The sequence below is a fragment of the Cucumis melo genome, chromosome 6 (genome assembly GCF_025177605.1).
Source record: "Cucumis melo cultivar AY chromosome 6, USDA_Cmelo_AY_1.0, whole genome shotgun sequence".
NCBI classification, from domain to species: domain Eukaryota; kingdom Viridiplantae; phylum Streptophyta; class Magnoliopsida; order Cucurbitales; family Cucurbitaceae; genus Cucumis; species Cucumis melo.
Window position 1 is genome coordinate 2,208,951 of NC_066862.1, and position 27,869 is coordinate 2,236,819.

The 27,869-nt window shown below is 34.0% G+C and overlaps 2 protein-coding genes across 12 annotated transcripts; one reads left to right on the forward strand and one right to left on the reverse strand.

Annotated features, from left to right (window-relative positions):
- Positions 1-557: 557 nt before the first annotated feature.
- Positions 558-27,298, reverse strand: LOC103483408 (putative ABC transporter C family member 15). 10 transcript variants are annotated; one of them, XM_051085957.1, is made up of 11 exons: positions 27,073-27,298; positions 24,125-24,373; positions 10,006-12,119; positions 9,794-9,880; positions 8,853-9,506; positions 8,425-8,589; positions 8,043-8,337; positions 7,642-7,856; positions 6,993-7,298; positions 6,732-6,795; positions 5,839-6,641 (listed from the first exon to the last, which is right to left on the reverse strand). In XM_051085957.1, exons 1-11 carry the CDS (start codon positions 27,110-27,112, stop codon positions 6,247-6,249), a joined length of 4,584 nt encoding a protein of 1,527 aa, XP_050941914.1. In that variant the 5' UTR covers positions 27,113-27,298; the 3' UTR covers positions 5,839-6,246. The 10 variants fall into 10 exon arrangements, 9 of the variants coding, with proteins under 9 accessions (XP_050941919.1, XP_050941914.1, XP_050941917.1 ...); XM_051085960.1 differs by lacking the exons at positions 6,732-6,795; positions 6,993-7,298; positions 7,642-7,856; ... (3 more) ...; positions 9,794-9,880; positions 10,006-12,119 and adding exons at positions 18,669-18,732; positions 18,937-19,242; positions 19,671-19,885; ... (2 more) ...; positions 20,831-21,484; positions 21,791-21,877 and having other exon boundaries at positions 5,839-6,295; positions 6,402-6,641; positions 22,002-24,373; positions 27,073-27,297; XM_051085959.1 differs by lacking the exons at positions 6,732-6,795; positions 6,993-7,298; positions 7,642-7,856; ... (3 more) ...; positions 9,794-9,880; positions 10,006-12,119 and adding exons at positions 18,333-18,572; positions 18,669-18,732; positions 18,937-19,242; ... (3 more) ...; positions 20,831-21,484; positions 21,791-21,877 and having other exon boundaries at positions 5,839-6,295; positions 22,002-24,373; positions 27,073-27,297.
- LOC103483409 (60S ribosomal protein L11-1-like) lies at positions 1,899-3,784 on the forward strand. 2 transcript variants are annotated; one of them, XM_008440022.3, is made up of 5 exons: positions 1,899-2,038; positions 2,147-2,254; positions 2,340-2,382; positions 2,623-2,818; positions 3,350-3,784. In XM_008440022.3, the coding sequence occupies exons 1-5, from the start codon at positions 2,036-2,038 to the stop codon at positions 3,546-3,548; spliced, it is 549 nt and encodes a 182-aa protein (XP_008438244.1). In that variant the 5' UTR covers positions 1,899-2,035; the 3' UTR covers positions 3,549-3,784. The 2 variants fall into 2 exon arrangements, with proteins under 2 accessions (XP_008438244.1, XP_008438243.1); XM_008440021.3 differs by lacking the exon at positions 1,899-2,038 and having other exon boundaries at positions 2,138-2,254.
- Positions 27,299-27,869: the final 571 nt, after the last annotated feature.

A 27,869-nucleotide genomic window follows, 5' to 3' on the forward strand; every position in this document is an offset into this window, starting at 1 on the left:
CCAAATTTCTTGTTCCGAGTGCTGTTATAGGGGTCAAGATTTCCTCTAATCGTTCCTTCAAACAAGGAGGGATCTTGAAGGATGATGCGAAGCCTTGATCGTAGATCATGGAGGCCAATCTTGCAGATGTCAACATTATCTATGATAATACTTCCTCTTCTAGGTTCCACCATCCTAAAAATTGGTTGTATGAGGGTTGATTTCCCACACCCTGTTCTTCCTACAATGCCCACTTTCTTCTTTCCTCGGAAGGTGCAGCTGATGTCTTTTAGGACATCTGGGAGATGGTCCGCGTAACGAATCTAGGAAAGGTTCAAGCTCATTAGAAAATGAAGACTGTGAAAATGAAAGGAAAAGAAAAAAAAAAAACAGACCAACAGTTAATTCATGTAGAGCTTGAACTTTTAAGAATTTCATTAAGCTGAGAAAAATTTGAGGTTAATGCATTAACCTCAAACTTCATTAACCAAGTTCTAGATTTCATTGTTTATTTCAAGGCTTACCTGCAAATTTTTGAAAGTAATACTCCTTTCTTGTGGCCAATTGCTTGGTGGTCTGCAGTCTTTAATAACAAAGAGGCGCTTCACTTTTTATCTTCGAGTATTGAAGAATTCTTTCTACTGAAATGATTTGGTACTGTGCATCGCATATACTCCATATAGTTGAAGCCTGTAATGAATTCAAGTTTATTCCATACGATATTGCCAAGCCAGCAATACCTGAAAAATATTTAAATTCATTAGGAATACTGTTAATTTGGGTTAAAAGAAATAAACTTTTATTTTAGATAATTGGCATTTGATTAACACTCAGGAGATTTGTTGATCGTGCATTTCAAATTCATCCTAAAACAATTTTCTACAGTTCTCAAATTTTCCAGATTTTGATTTCCAACTTTAATTCTGAAGCGTATTACTTAACATACCTGAGATACTCACTTGGATCGATAATTCCTTTTGGGAGAGTCACCAACAAAACCAATGAAAAGGCAAAAACAAAATGTGATAGCATGTTCAATCTGAAAGAAAGCCACACAATAACTGCAACATTATGAAACTGGGCGTTCGAGAAACCATCAATGAGACAAAGGTTAGTATTCAAAAACCGGTCTTCTTGATTGAAGGCACGAATAGTTGCGGCTCTTGCTAGGGATTCGGCAAAGTGGTGGAGGATTGGAGATTGGTTGATCCCCGCTAACCGCCCAAGTTCTCGAGCTGTAGGTGTGTAATATTGCTAGCATAATCAGAAATTACTTAATTAGTAATCAATACGTTACACAAATTCGTGGATTGGACCCAACTTTTATACTCCATTTAATAGGAATTTGAATTTCTATACATCCTTCAATTATTTCAGACATCAGTAAGATCTTTTTTTATTTAAAAAAAAAGAGAGAAAAAAGAAGATGAAGAAGAAGAAAAAAGAAAAGGAAAGAAAGAAAGAAAGGAAGGGAGGAAGAAAGGAAAAAAAAAAAAAGGATTACTAGTCTAATTGATATATTTGTAAATCCGCTGTAGAGATTTTAAGGGATGGAAGTGATTTTTCGAGGAATAGTTGTAGATATAACAATTATATTCAAAATAACTAAGTATATAACAATATTTTTAAAAAATTGTAAATATAGCAAAATTTGTCAAAATCTACCAATGATAGAAATATATCACTCATAGACCATGTAGCAAATATTTATCTATTACTGATAAAATAAGAATCTATCAATAATAAAAGTCTATCGCTTATAGATTTTACTATATTTACAACTTTTAAAAAATATCGCTACGTATTTAATAATTATTCTAAAAATTCATCCGTTAATTTTTTTAAACTATGGCAGAATGTTGGGCCTTTACATAATTTCCCAAAATGAGGCCCATTAAGCAGTTGTAAGAAGCCCACAACCAAAAGCCCATAACGTAGCCGAATTCGAAACCCTAGCTTCGGCTACTTCAACCCATATTAGGGTTTTTTCTCTTCTTCCTCGCAGCACCAACATCAGCAACGCCTAAGCCGCAGCCACCTGCCACAGAACACTCCAATGGTGATTTTTTCTTCATTCGTCTTCTTTCATCTCCTTCTAGATCTTCAAAATTTCCATAACTAACTGTTCTTATTCTCCTAACCATTTTCTTCTGTTAATATGGCGCAGGCTTCGGAGAAGAAGTTATCGAACCCCATGAGGGATATTAAGGTGCAGAAACTCGTCCTCAACATCTCTGTTGGTGAGAGTGGAGATCGCCTCACCAGAGCTGCCAAGGTATTCCTTTATCCTGTAAATTTTCTTCCTTCTTCTGGGTTGCTTCTTGTTTTTATTTCCGCCATTAACGATTGACTTCCCTCAGGTGCTTGAACAACTTAGCGGCCAGAGCCCTGTTTTCTCTAAAGGTACATTAACCACCTCCCTCCCCCCCGGTAGTCTATTCGCTTAGATTCTGGAATGGTCTGTTTGAAAATAAGGAAATTCATATTCTAACACCAGGAAAAACGACCGTTAATAGTTCATTCATTGTGGGATTTGTGTTTATGAGTTTATGTGTTTATAGTTGAACTGAACTGAAGTTATGTTTGACACTCATAGCTTGATATTGGATTTGGTTGACAATGTCTTTTCTTTGTGGTTTATAGCGAGATACACTGTAAGATCGTTTGGAATCAGACGTAATGAGAAGATTGCTTGCTATGTCACTGTTAGAGGAGAGAAGGCGATGCAACTTTTGGAAAGTGGATTAAAGGTGAAGGAGTACGAGTTGCTTCGTAGGAACTTTAGTGATACTGGATGCTTTGGCTTTGGTATTCAGGAGCACATTGATCTTGGGATCAAGTAAGCCCCTATTCATTTTAACATCCCTTAAGTTATGTCTCATAATTTGTATGAAATTTGCTGATGAGTCGTTAAATCTGTTATGTCAGGCGGTTCAGTTTTATATTATATCAATATAATTAACTAGAAATGAAATATTGATTGGGAAGTTGGGATGAGGTTTTTGGTATTGGGGTTGGTAGTTTTCCTGCTCGGTTCTTTCTCGTTGAAGAGAGATGGTATTGAAATTCTCTTCAGGGTCGGTTGGGTTGGGAACTGAGAGGGAACTATCTTGACTCACTGTGAATGATATTGTCACAATGTGTATAGAAATCTTCTGCAAGGAGTAGGGAAGTCCTGACCCGGTCCTTAACGTCTTCATCCAGTGAAAACTTATTTCTTTGGCCTCTGGGGATTGATGTTTTCTGCAGGATGAACATGGGGAATACTGAGTAGGGGGATATTTGATGTTTTCATAGATGAATATGCCATCACTATGTTTGAAGTTTCATTATAACTGGCGTGTTTATGTATACAATTATGATGTTTCAGGTACGATCCATCCACCGGTATCTATGGTATGGACTTCTTCGTTGTTTTGGAGCGACCGGGATACCGTGTTGGACGTCGCAGGAGGTGCAAGTCTCGTGTTGGGATCCAGCACAGAGTCACAAAGGAGGATGCCATGAAGTGGTTCCAGGTGAAATATGAGGGTGTGATTCTTAACAAGTCCCAGCAAATCACTGGTTAAACTTCATAGGGTTTTTCCCTAATGGTGTTGAGAGATATTTGCGTTCAAGTTATAAAATTTTGTGCCTTTGAAATTAGCCTGACTGAAGCTCTGTGTTATTTTATTTGGATATTTTTGGAGTTTAATGGAGATTATTAGGATCAATTCGAACAACTCTTTTAAAGCTGTTGCTAGTCATATGTTTTATTAATTATATTCTTCAGCTACTTATGAAAACTAAGATTACTTTGGTTTTATTTCTTTTTAAGCATCAAGTTCGAGCCCTTTTTTTGTTTGAATAGATTTTTATGGAAAGGAGTAATTATTATTAGTGATCGATTTGTTTCATTGATTGTTAAGGAATATTGAAACTTTGATTATGAAGCGATGGATAATGTTTTTTTTTTTTGGTGTTTTTTTAATCTAGGTGTTGATTCATTATTTTGTTATTATGATTATTATTATGTATCATAAAATCTAGTTTGTTCGACTTTGTGTTCATTGATTCTCATATGATAGAATTATGCAGCATTCATCAAAGTTTCCATACCTATTTAATGGTATGTTGAATTCCTCCAATTCTTTCCATCAGTTTTTCTTTTTCGAAGTTACATTCCCCCCTTTTTCTAGATATTATTCAATTTAGCCTACATTCTGATGTAATAGTTTTGTGAAATAATTTTGAACTAGCTATTTTTGTTCAACAAATTAACGGTGTTTGGTGGATTGTAATGTATTGTAATCAAAAACTTGTGGGTGAGTGTTTTGGGTTTAATTTGTAATAGTTTTTAGTTCAACCTTTTCTAATCATTTTGATAGTAATTCTTAAATTGGTGGTTTCAAGAGATGTCACGGAGCAAAAAGCGTGAGAGATGTCATTCCCTATTTTCATTCTCATTTCTATGGGAAGTATTTTTTAGAGAAAAATCTAATTACTTATGTGAACATATTTTAAATTAAATAATCAATTTTATCACTAAATTGTTTAATTACGGTTTGTCTTATGTAACATTTTAAATTTAGAGATAAATTACTCAAATTTTGACCTAAAAGACTAACCAACTTTTTTTAGTAGGAAGAATTAAATATGAATTAAATTATTCACATGTACAATTTAAATTGAAGTATTCAATTTAAACAATTTATTATCTTGACCGACGAATAATCAAACATGAGTTCTAAATGCAATATTCATATAATAATAACATAACATTAATTCTAATAATAACATAACATTAAAGAATTATATTAAAAATTTAACTCGAGGTCAATCTGGCAAAGATGGAGAATGCATTCCTATCGGTGATTTTTTTTTCTTTACTCACTATCCCATTTTTTGCCTAATTGGAAAATCTCCGCGAGTGTTCTCGTGGAAAAATTGAACATCTCTAATCCCGACGGTATGTGCTTCAAGATCTTTTGTAATGGGTTTGTGTTGTTGGTCTCAAGTTTATCAATAGATGTGACAACGTAAAAAAATCGTTGAAGCCATGGCCATCTGTAAGGACCTCTCTCGTATGATATCTTTTAGCCCCCGCCCTGTTACAGTGGACAAGCCATGGTCATCTGTGAGGACCTCTCTCGTATAACTTTTTGTTTGAAAACAAGTTGCATTTTTCATCCATGAGACGATCACTTGTGCACAAGTCCCGGGTGACGTCTCTTTAGACCATCTTTGTAAGTGGCAACAATGACCTGGCTCATTCTTCGGCTTACAAAACTTTGGTGGATCAAGAGCCTTTTGCTACATCTTCTCCTTACCCTTTGTGGTTTGTATCATTGGTTGTAGTCCTTTAGTTAATGAGTTTTGTACACGTGTGAAATGAAGATTAAAACACACCTCTTAGTTAAAGATATTATTGAATACTGTTTTGGTCCTTAAACTTTCAAAGTGTTTATTTTAATCCTTAAATTTTGAAAAAAGTGCTCATAATTGTTCATATTAATTCGAGTAACAATCTAACATTTTGTGTGACAATTAGACATTTTTTTCCATATCAAATAAACCGGTTCAGAAACTGATTGAATTTACAAAAATATGAAAACCCATCACCAGAACTCATCTAAAAAGAAGCCACAAGGCTTTCTCTTCTCTGAGATGCTCAATTTTCTGCCATCAATGTATCAAGTTTATGATTTCTATTGGTGCAAATCCAATCATCTCTATTTTCAATTATAGATGAGAAAGAATTCTCCATTGGTAACCTTATCCATTAAGGAGAGGGAATTCTAACAGAAGGATGCTTTCAAAAGTTATTTAAATCTATTATCAAATAATTCAAACTATATTTAGGTTGGCTAACAGCACCAATTAGAAAGCAAAAAATTGAATTTGTCTATGATCTTATTTTCAAACAAATAAAGACTACAAGCTTGTAATCATCAGAAAGTCGGCCAAAATCTTGAGAATATAGTTATGTGACTTCAGCTATTTCATCGTCATCGTAAAAAGATTAAAATGGAATATTTTCCATTAATGTTTATCTTAACATTTCATTTCCTATCTCGTGCACCTACCTTACCCTAAAATCAAGTTGAGGTAACATATCGACAACGATTTTTACTTTTCGGATATGCATACCTCGATCTCATTCTAGACTTTGACAACGTCAATGTCATTAGAGTTGCTTAGAAGCTCTATTCATACCTTTTATTTGCTAGGCTATTGAAGTTTTGAGATCTCGTGGAGTACTCTTTTATTAGTTTAGAGAAAAATGAATCATCTCGTTTGAGAAGCATTTTTGGTGAGTCGAACTCTGCAATTCTTCCTGCTCAATGAAAACAATAGTTGTTTAGTAGCTAACAATACAAAGTAACCAATATAAAGAATAAATAGCAATTTTAAATATGAATAGGAAAGAACTTCAAACCCACCATCACTTAGGACCAAGACAAGATCACTGGATATAACTGTGTGGATTCTATGAGCTATAGTAACCACGGTTCGATCTTTAAACTCTTGACTAATAATGTTTTGTATGATGCCATCTGTTGCGGAATCAACGGAGGCTGTTGCTTCATCAAGGACGAGAATGCTGCTTTTCTTGAGCAGTGCCCTTCCAAGACAAAATAATTGTCGTTGACCCACGCTCCAATTTTCTCCATTTTCAACCACTGTCAAAATATGAAACTATGATGCATTAGAAAAGCCTTGTTACCTCATTTTCCATTTAATGTAATCAAATTAAATTTAGCAAGCCCAACCTGAAGAGCTCAACTTCTCGTCCTTTGCACGCACCAAATCACCTAACTGACATTTGTCTAACGCCTGGGAAAGTAACAACACAGTAAACCAGCCATTCAATATTACTATTATAGTTAATTCTTAGATAAAATCGTTGGTATATGGTATCTATTCATGATAGCTACAAGTAGCTCCAATTAGAGAAACCCCACAAAATAATATATATTTTCTTTCTTCTTTTTCGTTATAAGCAATACAGATCAGCAGAGAAGAAAGGTTACCTCCCAAATTTCCTGGTCGGTATATTGCTCTAGTGGGTCGAGGTTTCCTCGAACTGTTCCTTCAAACATGGAAGGGTCTTGAGGGATGATACTTAACCTTGATCTCAGGTCATGGAGGCCTATCTTGCAAATGTCAACCCCATCTATTACAATGCTTCCCTCTCTAGGTTCAACAATTCTAAAAATTGCTTGTATGAGTGTAGATTTTCCACTGCCTGTCCTTCCCACAACGCCCACTTTCTTCCTTCCTGGGAAAGTGCAACTGATGTTTTTCAAGACATCCGGGAAATGGTCTGCATAACGGATCTACAAAAGGTTGAAGCTCATTAGAAAGAAAATTGTATGTACGTAGAACTTGTACTTCTAATCAAATCATATATAAGCTGGAGTAAGAATGAAAGGAATACAAGGGGAATCAAAGGAAGCCGATAAAAACAAAGGGAAAGAGGGAACCCAAGAGAAATTACAATAAGGGGCTCCAATCCAACAAAATCAAACCATGATCTATTAACTGAAGCTCACGACAAGGCATTAAACCTAATCAAATCAAATTGTTTAACATGCAAATTACATCGGGAAATGGTTATATGGCTAAATTCTCTAGAATTTTCTTTTGCTAAATTTTATACATATTGCTAAGGAGGTTCACCTGCAAATTTTTGAAGCAAATGGTCCCATCTTGAGGCCAATTGCTTGGTGGTCTGCAATTTTCAATAACAAGTGGTGCCTCACTTTTTATTTTCGAATACTGAAGAATTCTTTCGACTGAAATGATTTTGTTCTCCGCGTTGCATATGTTCCAAATAACACTAGCTTGCAAAACATTCAAGTTTATCCCATATGTTACTGCCAACCCAGCAAGACCTGAAAAGTTTCAATTCTTTGTTAAATATGTAATTCTCCTATATAGTTCAGCTATAAGATATTAAAGTTTGTTTCAGCAAACCTACCCTCGGTGAAATATTTAACTACAAGAACACGTTAGAAGCATTCTAAAAAAAATTAGTTTATGATTTCTTTCACGGTAAAACATGTACACAAAAAACTCACTTGGATTAATAATTCCTTCGGGGAGAGTTACCAGCAAAACCAATGAAAACCCAAAAACAAAATTTGATAGTACGTTCAATCTGAATGAAAGCCACTCCATCGCTGAAACATTATGAAACCAAGGCCTTGAAAAATCATCAATGAGACCAAGGTTAGTTTTGAAAAATCTATCTTCTTGATCGAAGGCACGAATAGTTGCTGCTCCTGATAGAGATTCTGCAAAGTGGTGGAGGATTGGAGTTTGTCGTATCCCAGATAACCGAGCAAGTTCTCGTGCCGTAGGTGTGTAATATTGCTGACATAGTTGGAGATTAATTTATAAGTACTCACAGACTTTAGAAAAATGTAAACGTAAAAAGTCTGTAGGGTTTTTTTTACCCACTTGAAACCAGATGCACGCCGCAGTAATAGGAATAAAAATAGCAAACACTTCCCATGCTGCCTGAGACATTACTACAATGGTCCCAAGAATCTGAATTATTGAGAACGCACACCAGCCCAACCTCGTTGCCATTTCCAAATCAACAACAGTTTGATCAGTGGATGCCTGCAAAGTAAAATATAAATTTAAAGTCATGGGAACTATTCTTTGAATTATTCTGGTTAGCACAATCGTCTAATGTCTTCCTCATGAAAACATTAAGGTCCACCTGGGCAAATGTTGGGATTTGGGAACATAACTTATACTTGCAATAACAATTAAATCTCTTCATTCTATTTATTTGTAATATGTCAATAAATTTTTTAATGAAGGATAGGTAACTGACACATATAGCCAGTATCACAAGCTGAATTGTAAGTTAAAATTACCCGGTTTATAATTCTACCAGTTGGAGTTGAATCAAAGAATGCCATTGGTGCGCGGAGTATACTACATAACATATTTGTGAAGAGTGTCTGTGCTGCCTGAAGTCCTGTTATGGCTACTAGCATGCCTCTCAGAAGAACACATAGTGAACTTCCAATTGCAAGTAGTGAATAAACTAACAGTATGAAATTCATCCCAGTTACTACTTCTGTATCGTTTGTAGTGGGACAAGCCCATGCCATCCAATAATTACTAGCTACCTGTAAAGCTTGGAATGATGATTGAGCCAAGATTATGATTGGAACAAATGCTCCTTTCTTCACAGTGGTTAAATAGGATAAGTACACTTCTTTACCAATGCTTCCTCTCTCTCTTTCTTCCTCTTGAACCAATTTTCCTCCCTTATCTGTTATCTCTGCAGAATTATTATTCCGCACTAAATTGTGCTGTGAGTTCTTAGGCTTCACATTCACAGTAGAATCTTCACACAATTCTTTTTCGGCATTTGTTAGTTGAGGTTTTCTAACTGAGTTTTCAACTGTGACGATGGACTCTAAAGCTTGACTATGAGCCCCAACTAAAACTTCAAACCCTATGTTTTGTTTCAAAAGTTCTTCAAATCCTCCAGCTTGAGCAATTCTTCCATTTTGCATCACCTGCCAAATGATATTACAAAACGTGGCCATTTTAGAGACCTGAAACTATTTCACAAAGGTCAATTACTTCAAACGTTTTTGCTAATATAGAATTCACAAAACATTAATAAGATTGATACTTCTCATCACTTAAGTAGTTTTTGGGGAACAATTTCTCTATGACTAAAGATAAACCTCATGCATGCAGTTGATAGTTGTTCAGAAAATTAAGAAAACATGCATAACGAAGTATTTTAAAAAAATTAAAAAAAAAATAAACGAGAAAACTTTCATGGCATTTCACTAACTAGGATGAGGTCTGCTGCCGGTAGAAATTCCACTTGGTGGGTTACATAAATTATGGTCTTCTCCTTGAGAGCACCCATCAGACAGTCCTTCAGGTATGACAACAATAAGAACATTTCATTAGGTTGTTGATTCAAGTTAAGACATTTCAGGTACAAGTTAAAACTGTATTAGTACTGCTTACATTGTTTGATATCCTAAGTTCCTAACTAACCTCAAAAAGTTGAGTTCCTGTATGAGCATCAACTGCACTGAAAGGATCATCAAGGAGGTAAATATCAGCATCCTGATAAACTGCACGAGCAATTTGTATCCTCTGTTTTTGTCCTCCACTCATATTTATACCTCTTTCTCCAATTTCAGTTAAGTCCCCACATGAAAACAACTCAAAATCCTTTGCCAGAGCACAAGCATTAATGGTTCTGTTATATTTAGTACTTTCATAATCATTTCCAAAAAGAATGTTCTCTCTAATATTTCCTGACAATATCCAAGGAGACTGAGGAACATATGCCTTTGTACCACCAATCTTTACTGTCCCTGAGAGCTTTTCTATTTCACCAAGTATGCATGAGAGTAGGCTGGACTTTCCCGAACCTACAGTCCCACATACTGCCACCTTCATGCCCCTTTTCACTTTTAAGTTTATCTGATCAAGAGATGCCCTTCTTGTTTCAAGGTCCCAACTGAATTTTCCATTTTCTATTTCTATATCAAATTCTGTTTGATTTTTAGAAACATAAGTGATGGAATCTTGTTGTATTTCATCCTCATGTAGGTATGAAGCAACTCTATCCGCCGAGACTTTGCCTTGTGCAAGAGCAGAGAGTAAGTCAGGGAGACTGAATATGGGATCTTGTAGCATACGGAAGGTAGCCAAAGCAGATAAGACTCTTCCAGCTGTCAATTCAATTCCTAGTAGGACACACACCCCGAACGTTATAACGGAGATAAAAGTGGGGGCTCCCCAGAAAACGAAAGCTGAAATTCCATTTAATCTCAACGACTTCCACAACCAATGGTGCTCCACTTTCCTTAAGCTTTCTAGTTTTCGGAGGTACTGAGTATCCCATGCTTGAAGCTTGAGTGTTTTTATGTTTCTAAGAACTTCTGAAGTTGTTTTCATCCTATTATCTTTAGCTTCCATTATCTTCGTCTGGTAACTTTTCTGAATTCTGTTCATTGGTATGTTGCAGGACATGACTATTAGAGTTGCTGCTAATGCACCCAGTGACCCCACACCCAGATTTGTATGTAAAATGTACATAGCTAATGAAATTTGTATAGGTAACATCCATACAGTGTTCAAGTACCAACTGAAGTCCGTGATTCTTTGGATATCAACACTCATGTAGTTCAAGATCTCCCCACTGCTGCAGCTTTGGCGAGATCGGCTTGACAGACGCAACCCCTTTTGGTATATATGAGATATCAAAGCTGCTCGAAGACGAAGACCCAGTTGGCGTGCACCAAAAATCCATTGCCTCTGAGCTATCGTCTCGATCGTCTTTGCACCAACAAAGGCAAGTGCAAGAAGATATCCACTTGATAAGGTTCGCATTTTCTTATGAGTGAGGAAATTCACAAAGTCATCAATAAGGTAAGGTCCTACATATGATGTTGCAGCACTTATCACAGCAAACAAAGCATTTATTGCAGCTTTCTTTCGACCAAACAAATATATTGTTTTGTATATTGATGGTTTTGTGCTATTGTTCTTCCTTACAAAATTTAGTGTCTCGAGAAAGGAATGCGATAAAAAATTGGCAGAGTCAATCTTACAAACATCTGGTATGTCCTCCTGTTCTAGAGGCTTCGTATATCCAACAGCAAACAGGGGATTGAGCCACGAGAAGGTAACGAGTTGAAAAAGCGTAGCCCTGCCATAAGGAGAATCCTTCTCATCCCTCTCTTGATCTAAGCATTTCTCCAGAAGAAGTGGGTCTTCCAAGCCATTATGAACATTGAAAACTATGTTTGTATGCCCATAGATTGAAAGTCCAAACAGAAAAGCCGATGGAAGAAAGCTGAAAAACTCGGCATAATCTTGCACTCCCAAGTGCTTTACATTTCCGAAATACGCATCCAAACCCAAATGAACAATCAACAGAACAAAGCTGCAAAACCACCATCCTCTTAGAATCCAAGGATACTTGACGGATTTATCACGTAAAACCCTGAAAACTGCGAAAATCGCTCCTCCCCAAGCAATCACTCGCGTTATCTCTGAAGAAAGAACTTCGATTCTGGAATTGCAACGAGAAACATTTCCATTTTGCAAAACAAAAACCATAAGAACATGAATCACCAACATCAAGAAGGAGCAACCTACACCGGCTCTGTAAGAAACACTCAATTTCCGGCTGATGGGACAATTTTCCGCAGCTTGATCCGTCGATTTGCTTTCTACATCGAAAGAATTCCATATCCAACACACACATGTCTGAAGAAATCGAATGAACAAAACTCCCAAGAAGCCTAATTGCACCCCTATGCTAATATACTCCCACAAACATGGTGATGACGAATCAAATTCCCGCCACCGCCAGTTCGTGCCTAACTGACAAAGATTGTAAACTGCAACGGCTTTGTCGAACATTGCTTCAAAAAATAATAAATAAATAAATCAATCAAAATTTAAAATAATAATATTAAATAAATAAATAACGTAAGAAGTTAAAAAAATATACTTTTTAACTTTCCTAAAATTAAGGATTTAAATTTAGGTCTTTCAAATTTGAATTGATTTGGTCATAACTTTAGTTTTTTATTTTCCAATTTTTCATCCAATTGAATTTTCAATTTTGAACATACACTTAATTTATATAAATTTCATTATCATTCTACAAACTAATTTGATACCCTCCTTAAAAAAGGACCAATTTAATATATATCAAGGTTTATGAAGTAAGTTATTAAAAGTTAGATTAAATCACACTATAAACTAAAATTCATAACGTAAATCATGTTAAATGAAACTAATTATTGTTTTTTTTTTCTATTTATTAATTATCAATTCACAACGAAAATAAGGAAGCATCATTCTATTTGAAAGTAAATAAAATAAAGGAATTACAAAATGGAAAGGCAAAAAAGAAAAATACCTTCAATATATGGATTTTACGGGAGAAAAAAAGATGCAAGTGTGAGTGAAACTAAAATTCGGAACAAATGAAGAAACCGGGAGTGTAGAGAAAAATGTATATTTTGCTTTAAATATTTTTCAAACGAAAATATAATCCCATTAGGAGATAAATTTAATTTTTTCAAAAAGATGCAAGGGATAATATTTTTATTTAAATTTAGAGAATATAATGAGATAGAGCAAATCAATTTTAAAATGCAAAAGATAGTTAGATGTTGCAACTATAAAAATAAATTAATAATAATAAAAACATCACGTTTGTTTTATTCTATGGAGTTTAAAATTATCACGAACAAATTTTAAATATTTTCGTCCACAACTACTAATACAAGTTTAGAGGATTTGACTAAATAGTCGAGTAACAAAAATAGATTTCAATTGAAAAAAATTATGGACCAACTCAAAGTTTCGGAGTTGGCAAAAGATGAACCGGTTATATATATATATATATAATTGGATTGGACCGAGTCAATCCGACCCTTTACTTGCATAATCCGACCATCCATCTCAAATTATTTTTTTCAAATCTTATAACCCAATACAATTTAATCCAACCCAACACTTACGATTTGAATTGAATAATTCGAATGGATCGGATTACCAATTTTTTCGAAGAACAAGAGAGTAGTGAAGGAGGGTAAATATGGGAAAGAATGTAGTATGTGTTACAAAGTTATGAGTCTTGCTATTATACCCTTTTAGGGTTAGGCCCAAATAAATGAAATGGGCCGTGAAGAAATGTGTTGGGCCCATGAATTCAGTTTGGTTACTAAAGTGAGGTTCTAAAAGGGATGGGAAGAAAACGACGTCGTCCCTCGTACCTTTGAATTATTAAAGGTAGGGCCCAATGAATTATTGTCCACACCGCCCGTTAGTCTTATTCCCTCTATCATCCCTCCCTCAGTCCCGCTTAGATAAAAACGGGACGTTCATCTTTTAGGAAATCGTTCTTATATGGAAAGTGGAAACCCTCTCTTCGAGGTGTAAAAAATAAAGGAAAAAGCACAAATAAATATTTTAGTATATAGGGATGTGAGTGAGTGAATGAGAGTTTGGTCACAAGTAATATATAATAAAAAATTATTTTAAATGATAAAAATCTTGAAAATATTTAAAGAGAATTGTTTTATTGTTATTCTCGTACTTTCAAATTTTTAATTTTGGTTACTGTTTCTTTTTTTCTTTTTCCTCATATTTTGGATTTTGGATTTTATATTTTCAAAGTTTTATTTTTCATGAAAAATTTATAGAACTAAATCTAATATCTCTCACTCTTCGTAGGTTAATTATGAGAAAGAGACAAAAGTTTCAATGTGGGCAATTTGTGACATTGATATCATCTCTAACTTATATTAATATTCTATCTATCAACCAATTTCTTTTCACATCAAATCCTAAAAAATAATACGATATAATTCTTGTAAATTAATTCATTTTTTAATCTTACGGTTAATTATTTAAAACATAATAGAATTGAACACTTTTAGTGTATAAATTTTATGTTACTCATTTTGACATCAGATGTTCTCTAATTTTAAAGTTTGATAAATCTCTTCATCTTCAAATTCCGTAGTGTTACATCAACAGTAATCATCTAATACAAGAAAATGTTGTTTATAAGGCAGTGATACGAAGAAAAAGATTTCAATGGGTTAGGTTTAGTTTTTAGTGGTTGTACTCTGAAGAAACAAAAACCATGAGAGAGAGAGAGAGAGAGAACTCACTTGAAGGAGAAAAAGAGTTGAAGGCGAATTGAAGGCGAGTCATTGTAGACATGGTTGAAGTGAAGCTTAATGTTGAACCTCTTTTTGTTGTGCCACAAAAAAGCTTCTAATTTCTAGCCATGGCTGCTCTCATAGCGCAGAGAGAGAGAGAGAGAGAATTATATAAGTCATCATTATTTTGAGTTTTAGAATTGGTGTTGTTTGTGTGTGTGTATATATATAAGAATTTGAGGTAGATGACAAGTCGTTCTTTTTCTTCTTTTTATAATTAATCTTATTAATTGTTATAATATTATACATACATAGAAAAGGAAAAGCAGTGTCCAAAAGATGAAAAAGACTGACCACATTTGTGATTTGCATTTCTTTTAATAAGATATCAGTTTTATTTCTAGCCAAATTAAAAAAAAAAAGTGTTTCTTCTTAAACTAAAAAAAAAGTAATTGCGAGAAATAATATTTTTGTTTCTTAGTAATTTTTTTTTCTATAAAGTATGAATAATTTATTTATCATTGTTATTATTATTGAAAAAAGCACATTCAAAACTAATATTATGATTATACAAACGATCGACATGATTTTTAATTAAAAAAATCAAATCAATAAAAAATGAATATCACGTTTATGTATAAAAAGTAGCGATTGCAATCTTAATTTAAAAAAGAAAAAAACCAAATGATTATTCATGTGAATCTAAATGATTATGAATACTTTACTAGGTAATGTATTCAAAATTTCGGAGCTTCAAATATATAATCACTTGTATCGGTAATTTTAAGAATACAATCTATTGATCAATAACAGTAAAAAAAAAGAAAAAGAAGATACAAATAACAACGTTTAGGCCAAATATAAAATCCTAACCCTATTCCAAGGGGATATATAGGATAATTAGTTTGCACCAAAGTCAAATTAATGTCCTCGGGCATGTCTCAAACCCAAAACATAACCCTAGAACTATAATGAGTCCATGGGAAAATGTTCAACCTCAACCAAGGTCAAGGTAGATCTTAACCAAACACAAAGTCGGATACGTCCTTCGATGGAGTAGGTTGATTATCATCTCAAAGTGACTTCTAATCCCAATATAATAATATTACTTGATTTACTATCTACGTGTAAAATCCAAACACTGAGAAAAGTATTACAAAAATAATAACAATAATATATATTTTTTTATAAAAAAAAAAAAAAAAAAAAAGAGAGAAGATTCGAGGTGGCCAAAAAGCATTGAAGACTAAAAGTTAAAAGTTGAGTGTTAGTGGAAAATATATTGATGAATAAACATTCAAAATCGCTTTCAGAGCATGATGGTTTGTTGAGAGGTGGGGCTGTGAGTACGATGCGTTGCTAAAATATGGCCTCTAACGCTTCATTCTATAACAATATGGCTACAAATTACCTACCACGTTTGGTGACATGTTTTCTAATTAATAAAATAAAGTTATTATTTTTTTGTCTTTATTTTCGTACTTGCATCAATTGATTTGATACCACGAGGCCAAGAGAATTCGTAAGATTATAGATTTTAGATTGGTAACTATATCATCGACTTAATGTATTCATTCGAGTGCTTTATTAGTCAATCTTATGACTTGGTGAGAGTAATAAGATGTATTAGTTAATTACTCATTATTTGTTGCTCTTTTTAAGGAAAGAAATCATGTTTGATATTGATTTTGTTTAGAGTCGTTGCAAATGTAGTAATTAAATACATCTAAAATATTAATATGGGGATCTTAGCTAAAAATATGGTTTTTTTAAATATAGAAAATTTGATAAACTAATTAAAATAAAATCACTAAAATTCAAAACTTATCAAATACTTAATTTTTCTATGGAGGGTAAATATTTGATCAAATATTCTATTTTTGATTTTTTTTTAATTATCAATACTTCACTTGGTTTTTTAAAATGGTTAAAAATACTAACAAAATAAAAAATTTAAAGATGAAAAAGTGTTTATATATAGATTTGAAATACGAAGAAAACACAACAATTCTTTAAGAAAGAAGTAATATTATAGGAGTTTGGACATACTAGATATCATCGACTGATAAAAAAACAAACTTCAATAAATAAGTGAACACAAATTTAATATCATAAAATTTAAAAAGAATAAAAAATGAAATGATTAACCCTATTATTGGGCAGAAGCAGAAAGAAAAGCTTTTCTGTATGGTCTAAATCATATGAAAATAAATTATTAAAATGATTTTGGGGAATGTGGAAATTCTAATTGACAACGCATAGCTATTTGATTTTATTTTACTAAATTTGTTTAAAGAAAGCTGTTATATGCACTTTTTTTAATAAATGACTTTTGTTTTTTTAGGTTGGTTGAGTCAGATTTGATGTAGGCTGTCCTTACTCAAACCTGAAGCAACTTTAATAGTTGATAATTAGAATTTATATGTATCGATATCCATGTTTTCTTTTTATTCTTTTTAGATAATCGAATGCCATGAAAATATCGAACATAAATAAAGCATAATCTTTGATGAAATAACATGGTTTATTAGAACATTTGAGACCTTATGCATTGTTATTCCTTGATTACTCTACATTTAATATCTATACTGGCAAAGCATATCACCACTATTTGAATTGCTAAGACCAAAAAATCCTGCTTCATTTCAATCTATCTTGAAAACTTTATTATTATTTTTTTTCTGTACCTGTGTGTCATTATTACCAAATCTCCGGTAGGTCATAGATTGTAAAAGGACAACCAATAATCATAATTTAATATAAGCACACAGACTTTACATCTGTCCATATTAATTGTTATAATGATCTAAACATAAATATAGAGTATCAAATCTTAATAAAGTCGCTTTTCAGAAGGATGATTCCACTTTACATGCAAACCAAAACCATGAGTTTCATTATTTAACTATGTCACTATTTAATTAAAAAAAACACACACACATGGGGATTTAAATCCACAGAAATCTGCAGGTCCCTTTTTTTGGGGGAGGGGAGGGGGGGGGGGGGGGGGGGTGGACAAGTGGTAGGATATTGTTCTTTAAGAGTTGTATTCACGTTGGCTAATGGCAAAGTTAAATTTGTTGTATAGATATTATTATTACATGGTAACCTTATTCTCAAAAGAATAAAAGACTATAAGTTTCTAATCAGCAGATCAGATGAAATCTTAGCTAGGTGGCTTCTGCTATTTCATTGTCATCTTAAAAAGATTATAGTGGACAATTTCCTACTAATATATTCTTAGCGTTTCGTTTCCTATTTTGTTCAGGTGCACCTAACTTATCCTAGAATCAACTCGAGGTTACGAATCGAAAATTACTTATACTTTTCGAATATGCATACCTTGATCGCCATTGTAGACTGCAGTTCTTGGTTTCTTTGATGGCCAGTATCATTTTGGTTCTTTGAGCTGCTTAGAAAGCTCTATTCACGCCTTTGATTTGCTAGACTATTGAAATTTTGAGATCTCGTGGAGTACTCTTTTATTAGTTTAGAGAAAAATGAATCTTCTCGTTTGAGAAGCATTTTCGGTGAGTCGAACTCTGCAATTCTTCCTGCTCAATGAAAACAATAGTTGTTGAGTCTCTAACTTACTATATATCAAAATCTTTTCAGCGAAGTAACCAACACAAACACTAGACAGCAAGATTATATATGAATGAGAAAGAACTTCAAACCCACCGTCACTGAGGACCAAGACAAAATCACTGGTTATAACTGTGTGGATTCTATGAGCTATGGTAACTACGGTTCGATCTTTAAATTCTTGGCTAATGATGTTTTGTATGATGCCATCTGTTGCGGAATCAATGGAGGCTGTTGCTTCATCAAGGACAAGAATGCTGCTTTTCTTAAGCAATGCCCTTCCGAGACAAAATAGTTGCCGTTGACCCACACTCCAATTTTCTCCATTTTCAACCACTGCCAAAATACAAAAATGAAAGTACGATGCATTAGAAAAGCCATGTTACCACATTTCCCATTTAATGTAATCAAATTCAATTTGGCAGGCCCAACCTGAAGAGCTCAACCTCTCGTCCTTTGCACGCACCAAAGCACCTAATTGACATTTGTCTAACGCCTGAGAAAGTAAAAGCACAGTAAACTAGCCGTTCAACATTATTATCATTGTTATTTTCTTAGATACATTCATTGTTGTATGGTATCTATTCATGACAGCTACTAGTAGCTCAAATTAGAGAAACCCTCTCAGAATACTAATCCTTATTGTTTTTTCTTTCTTTTTCGTTATAAGCAATACAGATCAACAGAGAAGAAAAGTTACCTCCCAAATTTCCTGGTCAGTATATTTCTCTAGTGGGTCGAGGTTTCCTCTAACTGTTCCTTCAAACATGGAAGGGTCTTGAGGGATGATACTTAACCTTGACCTCAGGTCATGGAGGCCTATCTTGCAAATGTCAACCCCATCTATCATGATGCTTCCCTCTCTAGGTTCAACAATCCTAAAAATTGCTTGTATAAGAGTTGATTTTCCACTGCCTGTCCTTCCTACAACACCTACTTTTTTCCTTCCTGGGAAGGTGCAACTGATGTTTTTCAAGACATCCGGGAGATGGTTCGCGTAACGGATCTACAAAATTAAGGTTGAAGCTCATTAGAAAGAAAATTGTATCCGCATAAAACTTGTACTTCTAATCGAAACACAATACACACACGTCTATATATATATATATATATATATATTGGAATAGGAAATCAAACTTTTATTAAGAAAGAATGAACAGGATACAAGGGGAATCAAAGGAGACCAACAAAAACAAAGGACAAGAGAGTCCAAAAGCAACTACAACAAAGGGCTCCAATCCAACAAAATCAAACCAAGATCATAATTAGAAAATAATCTATTAACCAAAGCTCAGACAAGGCATTAAACTAAATCAAATCATATTGTTAAACATGCAAATTTGTTAAGTTTAAGTATCGGGCAACGATTATATGCCACAAGTAATTTAGAATTTTCTTTTGCTAAATTTTATACACATTGCTATGGAGGTTCACCTGCAAATTTTTGAAGCAAATGGTCCCATCTTGAGGCCAATTGCTTGGTGGTCTGCAATTTTCAATAACAAGTGGTGCCTCACTTTTTATTTTTGAATATTGAAGAATTCTTTCAACAGAAATGATTTTATTCTCCGCGTTGCATATGTTCCAAATAACAGTAGCTTGCAAAACATTCAAGTTTATCCCGTAAGTTACAGCCAAGCCTGCAAGACCTGAAGAGGTTCCAATTCTTTGTAAATGTGTAATTCTATTTAATTAGGCTATAAGATACTAAAGTTTGTTTCAGTAAATCTACCCTCAGTGAAATATAGCTACAGGAACATTTTTTTTTAAAAAAATTCCCAAGAAAATGTTAAGTGCATTCCCTAAAATAGTTGGCTCGTGATTTCTTTCATGGTAAAACATGTAGGCAAGAAACTCACTTGGATTAATAGTTCCTTCGGGAAGAGTTACTAACAACACCAATGAAAATCCAAAAACAAAATTTGATAGTAAGTTCAATCTGAAAGAAAGCCATTCCATCGCCGAAACATTATGAAACCAAGGCCTTGAATGGTCATCAATAAGACCAAGGTTAGTTTTGAGAAATCTATCTTCCTGATTGAAGGCGCGAATAGTTGCTGCTCCTGCCAGGGATTCTGCAAAGTGGTGGAGGATTGGAGTTCGTTGTATCCCAGATAAACGAGCAAGTTCTCGTGCTGTAGGTGTGTAATATTGCTGACATAATAAGAGCTTAAATTATAAGTCCTCTACTCAAAGACATTAGGAAAATGTAAACACAAAAGTTTATAGGGGTTTCGTTACTCACTTGGAACCAGATGCAAGCCACAGTAATAGGAATGAAAATAGCAAACACTTCCCATGCTACCTGAGACATTACTACAATGGTGCCTGTCATCTGAATTATTGCAAGTGCACACCAAACCAACCTCATAGCCATTTCCAAATCTAAAACGCTTTGATCAGTGGATGCCTGCAATGAAAATACAAGTAAGGATTAAAGCCCTGGGAACTATTCTACCTAACATAATCATTAGTGTCTTCGTCATAAAAACATTATAACTTATTGTTTTTTCTTCCTTCTATTTCTCATTTTAATAAATTATATGTAAACTAAATATATAGTTATCATAAGCTGAATTGTATGTTAAACTCACCCGATTTATAATCCTACCAGTTGGAGTTGAGTCAAAGAATGCCATTGGTGCCCGGAGTATACTGCGTAACATATTTGTGAAAAGTGTTTGTGCTGTCTGAAGTCCTACTATGGCTACTATCATAGCTCGCACAAGCACACATAGTGAACCTCCAATAGAAAGTAGTGAATAAACTAATAATACGACATTTATCCCAATTACTGCTTCTGTATCACTTGTAGTCGGACAAGCCCATGCAATCCAGTAGTTACTAGTTACCTGTAAAGCTTGGAATGATGACTGTGCCAAGATTATGATTGGAATGAATGCTCCTCTTTTCACAGTGGTTAAATAGGACAAGTACACTTCTTTACCAATACTTCCTCTCTCTCTCTCTTCCTCTTGAACCAATTTTCCTCCCTTATCTGTTATCTCTGCAGAAATTTTATTCTGCACTAAATCGTGCTGTGAGTTCTTAGGCTTCACATTCACGGTAGAATCTTCATACAATTCTTTTTCGGTATTTGTTAGTTGAGGTCTTCTACTTGAGTTTTCAACTGTGACGATGGACTCTAAAGCTTGACTATGAGCACCAACTAAAACTTCAAACCCTATGTTTTGTTTCAAAAGTTCTTCAAATCCTCCAGCTTGAGCAATTCTTCCATTTTGCATCACCTGCCAAATGTTTATTACAAAATGTACCAATCTTTGTGATCAGAAAATATCAATCACAAACATCAATGACTTCATAAAGTTTTTTGGTAATATACAATTCCCAAAATCAAGTAGTTTTTGGAGAATAATTTCTCTATCATTCAAGATAAATCCGAGCTGAATTCCCTTTCCCGGAACATGATGGGTTGGCCTAAATCCACTTATGCAGTTGATAGTTATTCAGATAATTAAGAAAACATAAATAGTCAAGTATTTTGAAACAACTAAGAAAAGAAAAAGAGAACACTTTCGTGGCATTTCACTAACCAGGATTAGGTCAGCGGCTGGTAGAAATTCAACTTGATGGGTTACATAAATTATGGTCTTCTCCTTGAGAGCACCCATTAGACAGTCCTATAAGGCAAGATGGAAATAACAACGTTTTATTAGGATGTTGATTCAAGTTAAAACATTTCACAAACAAGTTAATACAGTTTTGGTATTGTGCACTAATCCTTTACAGTACATCCTGACTAACCTCAAAGAGTTGAGTTCCTGTATGAGCGTCAACTGCACTGAAAGGATCGTCAAGGAGATAAATATCAGCATCCTGATAAACTGCACGAGCAATTTGTATCCTCTGCTTTTGTCCTCCACTCATATTTATCCCTCTTTCTCCAATTTCAGTTAAGTCCCCACAAGAAAACAACTCAAGGTCTTTTGCCAGAGCACATGCATTAATGGTTCTGTTATACTTAATACTTTCATATTCATTTCCAAAAAGAATGTTCTCTTTAATATTTCCTGACAGTATCCAAGGAGACTGAGGAACATAGGCCTTCGTACCACTGATCTTTACTGTTCCTGAGAGCTTTTCTATTTCACCAAGTATGCAAGAGAGCAGGCTAGACTTTCCCGAACCAACAGTCCCACATACTGCCACCTTCATCCCCCTTTTTACTTTTAAGTTTATCTGATCAAGAGATGCCCTTCTTGTTTCAAGGTCCCAACTGAATTTTCCATTGTCTATTTCTATATCAAATTCTGTTATATCTCTAGAAACATAAGTGATGGAATCCTGCTGTATTTCATCCTCGTGTAGGTATGAAGCAACTCTATCCGCCGAGACTTTGCCTTGTGCAAGAGCAGAGAGTAAGTCGGGGAGATTGAATATGGGATCTTGTAGCATACGGAAGGTAGCCAGAGCAGATAAGACTCTTCCAGCAGTCAATTCAATTCTCAGTAAGACACACACCCCAAACGTTGTAACGGAGATAAAAGTGGGTGCTGCCCAGAAAACAAAAGCTGAAATTCCCATTAATCTCAACGACTTCCATAACCAATGATGCTCCACTTTCCTTAAGCTTTCTAGTTTTTGGAGGTACTGAGTATCCCATGCTTGAAGCTTGAGTGTTTTCATGTTTCTAAGAACTTCTGAAGTTGTTTTCATCCTATTATCTTTAGCTTCCATTATCTTCGTCTGATAACTTTTCTGAATTCTGGTCATTGGTATGTTGCAGGACATGACTATTAGAGTTGCTGCTAATGCACCCAGTGACCCCACACCCAGATTTGTATGCAAAATGTACATAGCTAATGAAATTTGTATAGGTAACATCCATAAAGTGTTCAAGTACCAACTGAAGTCCGTGATTCTTTGGATATCAACACTCATGTAGTTCAAGATCTCCCCACTGCTGCAACTTTGACGAGATCGGCTTGACAGACGCAACCCCTTTTGGTATATGTGAGATATCAAAGCAGCTCGAAGACGAAGACCCAGTTGACGTGCACCAAAAATCCATTGCCTCTGAGCTATTGTCTCGATCGTCTTCGCGCCAACAAAGGCAAGTGCGAGAAGATATCCACTTGATAGGGTCCGCATTTTCTTCTGAGTGAGGAAATTCACAAAGTCATCAATAAGGTAAGGTCCTACATATGATGTTGCAGCACTTATCACAGCAAACAAAGCATTTATTGCAGCTTTCTTTCGACCAAACAAATATATTGTTTCGTATATTGACGGTTTTGTGCTATTGTTCTTCTTCCTTACAAAATTTAGTGTATCGTCAAAGGAATGGGATAAAAATTCTGCAGAATCAATCTTACAAACATTTGGTATGTCCACTTGTTCTAGAGGTTTCGTATATCCAACAGCAAACAGGGGATTGAGCCACGAGAAGGTAATGAGTTGAAAAAGCGTAGCCCTGCCATAAGGAGAATCCTTCTCATCCCTCTCTTGATCTAAGCATTTCTCCGTAAGAAGTGGGTCTTCCAAGCCATTATGAACATTGAAAACTATGTTTGTATGCCCATAGATTGAAAGTCCAAACAGAAAAATCGATGGAAGAATGCTGAAAAACTCGGCATAATCTTGCACTTGCACTCCCAAGTGCTTTACATTTCCAAAATACGCATCCAAACCCACATGAACAATCAACAAAACAAAGCTGCAAAACCACCATCCTCTTAGAATCCAAGGATACTTGACGGATTTATCGCGTAAAACCCTAAAAACTGCGAAAATCGCTCCTCCCCAAGCAATCACTCGCGTTATCTCTGAAGAAAGAACTTCGATTCTGGAATTGCAATGAGAAACACTTCCATTTTGCAAAACGAAAACCATAAGAACATGAATCACCAACATCGAGAAGGAGCAACCTACAATGGCTCTGTAAGAAACACTCAGTTTCCGGCTGATGGGACAATTTTCCGCAGCTTGATCCGTCGATTTGCTTTCTACATCGAAAGAATTCCATATCCAACTAACAAAGCTTTGAAGAATTTGAATTAACAAACTTCCCAGGAACACTAAGTGCACCCCTATACTTATACACTCCCACAAACACGACGATGTCGAATCAAATTCCCGCCATTGCCAGTTCGCGCCTAATTGAGAAAGCTTATAAACTGCAACAGATTTGTCGAACGTTAGCTTCAAAATAAATAAATAAATAAGTCATCCTCTTTTGAAACAAATAAATAAATAAATCGGACTTTAAGATATGATTCATCTATAAATTAAAAATCATTTTTATCTCTTCTTCACAAGATTAGGGGATGTTTGCTTGATAGGATCCATGTTACTACATATAATCTCGATATCTCTTCGATAGTTATCTCATGAAATTTGATAGCCATATAATATTATTAATTACTTGTCATATTTGTTATATTTGCAATATGTAAAAAAAAAAGTGCTATAAATTATGTTTTTTAAATTTTTTTATCATCTTATGTAATTTTCTTAAAATTAATGACTAAGCTTCTTAACAATAATTTCTAAGTACTCTGTTTCTGTAAATTTATAACAGTTCAATACTATTATCTCATCGACCTGTTAAATAATTGATCTAAAACAATTCGTAAACTTTTAAGGATGTTTTGACATAACATTCTTTCCATTGCGATAAGAGATTCAGACATTTTATCACGTAATAATCGTACAAAAGAAACCTTAGTGGCATAACACATAATACAATGCAATTAGTCATATAAATGAAATTTAGGTATTATACCCAAAATACCCTTTTAAGGGTTAGGCCCAAGTATTTGAAATGGGCCGTGAAATGTGTTGGGCCCATGGATTCGTTTCGGTGAGTAAAAAGTTAAACGACGTCGTATTCTGTACTTTGGAATTATTATTATTATTGTGGGTCCCGTTGAATTACTCTCCAAACCGTCCGTTATATTTAGTGGGCATAACCTGTCATTCTCGCTTGGATAAAAACGGGATTTTCATTCTTTTAAGAAATTGCTTATATAAGGAAACCTCACTCGAGGCATCAAAATAACATTGATAATGATAATTTTGTTTTTTCTTGTACAATGATAATTATTTCTTTTGAGCATTATCTATTAGTCACTTTCTGATACATACAAAATAAAAATAGTGTTTAGACCTATAAAAATTTAAGCTCAAGCTCGGCTGACATTTATATATAATAGAAGAGGAGGTTTGGTTTTAAGTTCATATCACTCTATCTCAATTCGTACTAAAAAATCATAAAGTTGGAGATTTATTGTTGTTAATCATTTTTAAAAACTTACGTTCCAAATTTTTGGTAATAATAGCTAATCAATTTGAATTAATAGCAATAAAAGGCTAATCATGAAAATAGTAAAAAAAAAAAAATGCAAATTAGGTAAATCTCTCTCTTTCGTTTTTTATGAGTAAATTGATAAAATCTCCTAATGGCGCATTTTTCTTGACAAAGACAATGAATATGCAAATCTTTAAATATGTCACCTTGCACCTCATCCCTAACACATTGATACATCATATCTATTCTTCGAGGAACTGGTGAATTGATAAATTTCGGGAGGTTAAATTGGGTGGGTAAAAAAAAAGTAAACTATTGTTTGATTCATCAATAATTAAAGAGGATTATTAACTCGTTATTCTCATCAACTCACATTTTTCACCAAAATACTCATATTTTTCACATCGTTATTCGTGTCAACTACCTTAAATAACAACTAAATTCTTTGCTTTTATCGCTAACCAAATACCCCTAACATGTTAATATTCTACCAATCCACATCCACGTCAAAATCCTAATAGTTATATGATATTATTTCATCTTAATATAAACTTTTAACTTTTAAGAAACATATATAATGATGCTAGTCAAGATGAATATACTAATTTATGTCAACGTTATGTTTGGTTAGGGGAGGGGGTGTTTTGTTTTGCCTGTGTTTAGAAAATTGTTACATTTTAGTTAATTTTGGTTTAAAGTGATGTTTGCATAGTTTAGCTAATATATTGGCTGTGGGTAGGGGTATTTAGGAAATTGTCATACACTATGTAATTTTGGTTTGAAGCTTTTCAATAGGTAATTTTAGTTAAGGGCAATGTTTTATCAAATTGTCTTAAAGCTTTTCAATTGTAAAAATTTATTAAAGTTGCTTTACTTGTGTACATTGGTTGTTTTTTTTCATGCTAAAATGGTTAATTTAAGTAAAATGTATTGAATTTACGATGATCGTGTTCGTCGAAGTGTTTCGTTTAGGTATAGTAAAATATATTTCTTGTTTTCTTGTTTAAGATACTAACTCATATGACGATGTATTTATACCGTTGGAAGTTATGAAAATATTTGCCAACGAGTTACTTTTAGTGTCGGAAGGTTTTCTCTCGATGTCTTTCTCCCAACTAATCTGTTGACAACAGTTTGCCCATTGGTGGATCATCTGTCGATGCTCTTTCTAGTTATTGCCAACTGTTTTGTGTGTCGAGAGAAGCCTATTTTCTTGTAGTGGCTCAAAGTCAATACTATAAATTTTATGTCAGTTGATCTATACTCATTTTGACTTCAAATTTATGAATTTTCTATACTATTATGAGATGTGTGAGACATCTCAAAACACAAAGATTTTTCACACAACACATCCCAAAGTGTTACAATACACGAAGCTTTTCAATGATATGTATATATATATATATATATGCTAGTAAGCTCGAGATTAAACTTGATGTATATGAGTCATACTCGCTTTGGCGAATCCAATTAACTTTATTTCAAAAAAAAAAAAAAAAAAGATCACTTTAAAGTTGACAGAAAGAGGAAAAAAGTGAAGTTAGAAGTGGGAGAGGGAGAACTCACTTGGAAGAGAAAAGGAGTTGAAGAATTGAAGTTGATTCATTGATATAGTTGAAGTGGAAGCTCAGTTTTAGAATACTAAGTAATAACGTTGAAGCTCTCTCTTTTTAATTTGGTTCAACAACAAAAAAAAAAAAGCTTCCAATTTGTAGCCATGGCAGAGCTCAAGCTCATAGCTGAGAGAGAGTTTTATAATTCCAACATTTTGAGTTTGAGAATAAGAATTGTGTGTGTGTGTGTCTCTCTCTCTATATATATAAGGATTTGAGGAAGACAAGACGACGAGTCTTTTCTTCTTTATTTCTTTTAGTGTTAATTATTGATATATTGTATATAAGAAAAAAGGAAAACCATTTGTCCAAAATTTCCATATAAGGCCTTTTTTCTAATGATCTTTTCATTCCTAATTAAATATGAAAGAGACATAACAACATGTTTCATAATTATATTTAAACTCGTAGATTTTATAATTGTTTGAGTATTGTCCTACTAAACAGAAAAGAAATCGAAGAAATAGTGCCTCAATCCCGACTTAACAAGAGGGTTGATTCATGTCAAAATTCAAATTAATGTGTTTGACGTGGTTAAGGTCACGAGCCTAGGGAAAGCAAAGGACTCCTAAACCTTATTGGCACATTGTATATCAATTTTTAATTTTGTATGGTACATTTTATTTAATTTTCAAGTACATTTTTTTTATAACAATTCGAAGATATACTTATATTCATATGCATAATAATTAACGATGAACTGTTAAATTAAATTGAATATAAGAAAAATTAGACTTCCTATTTAGTTCA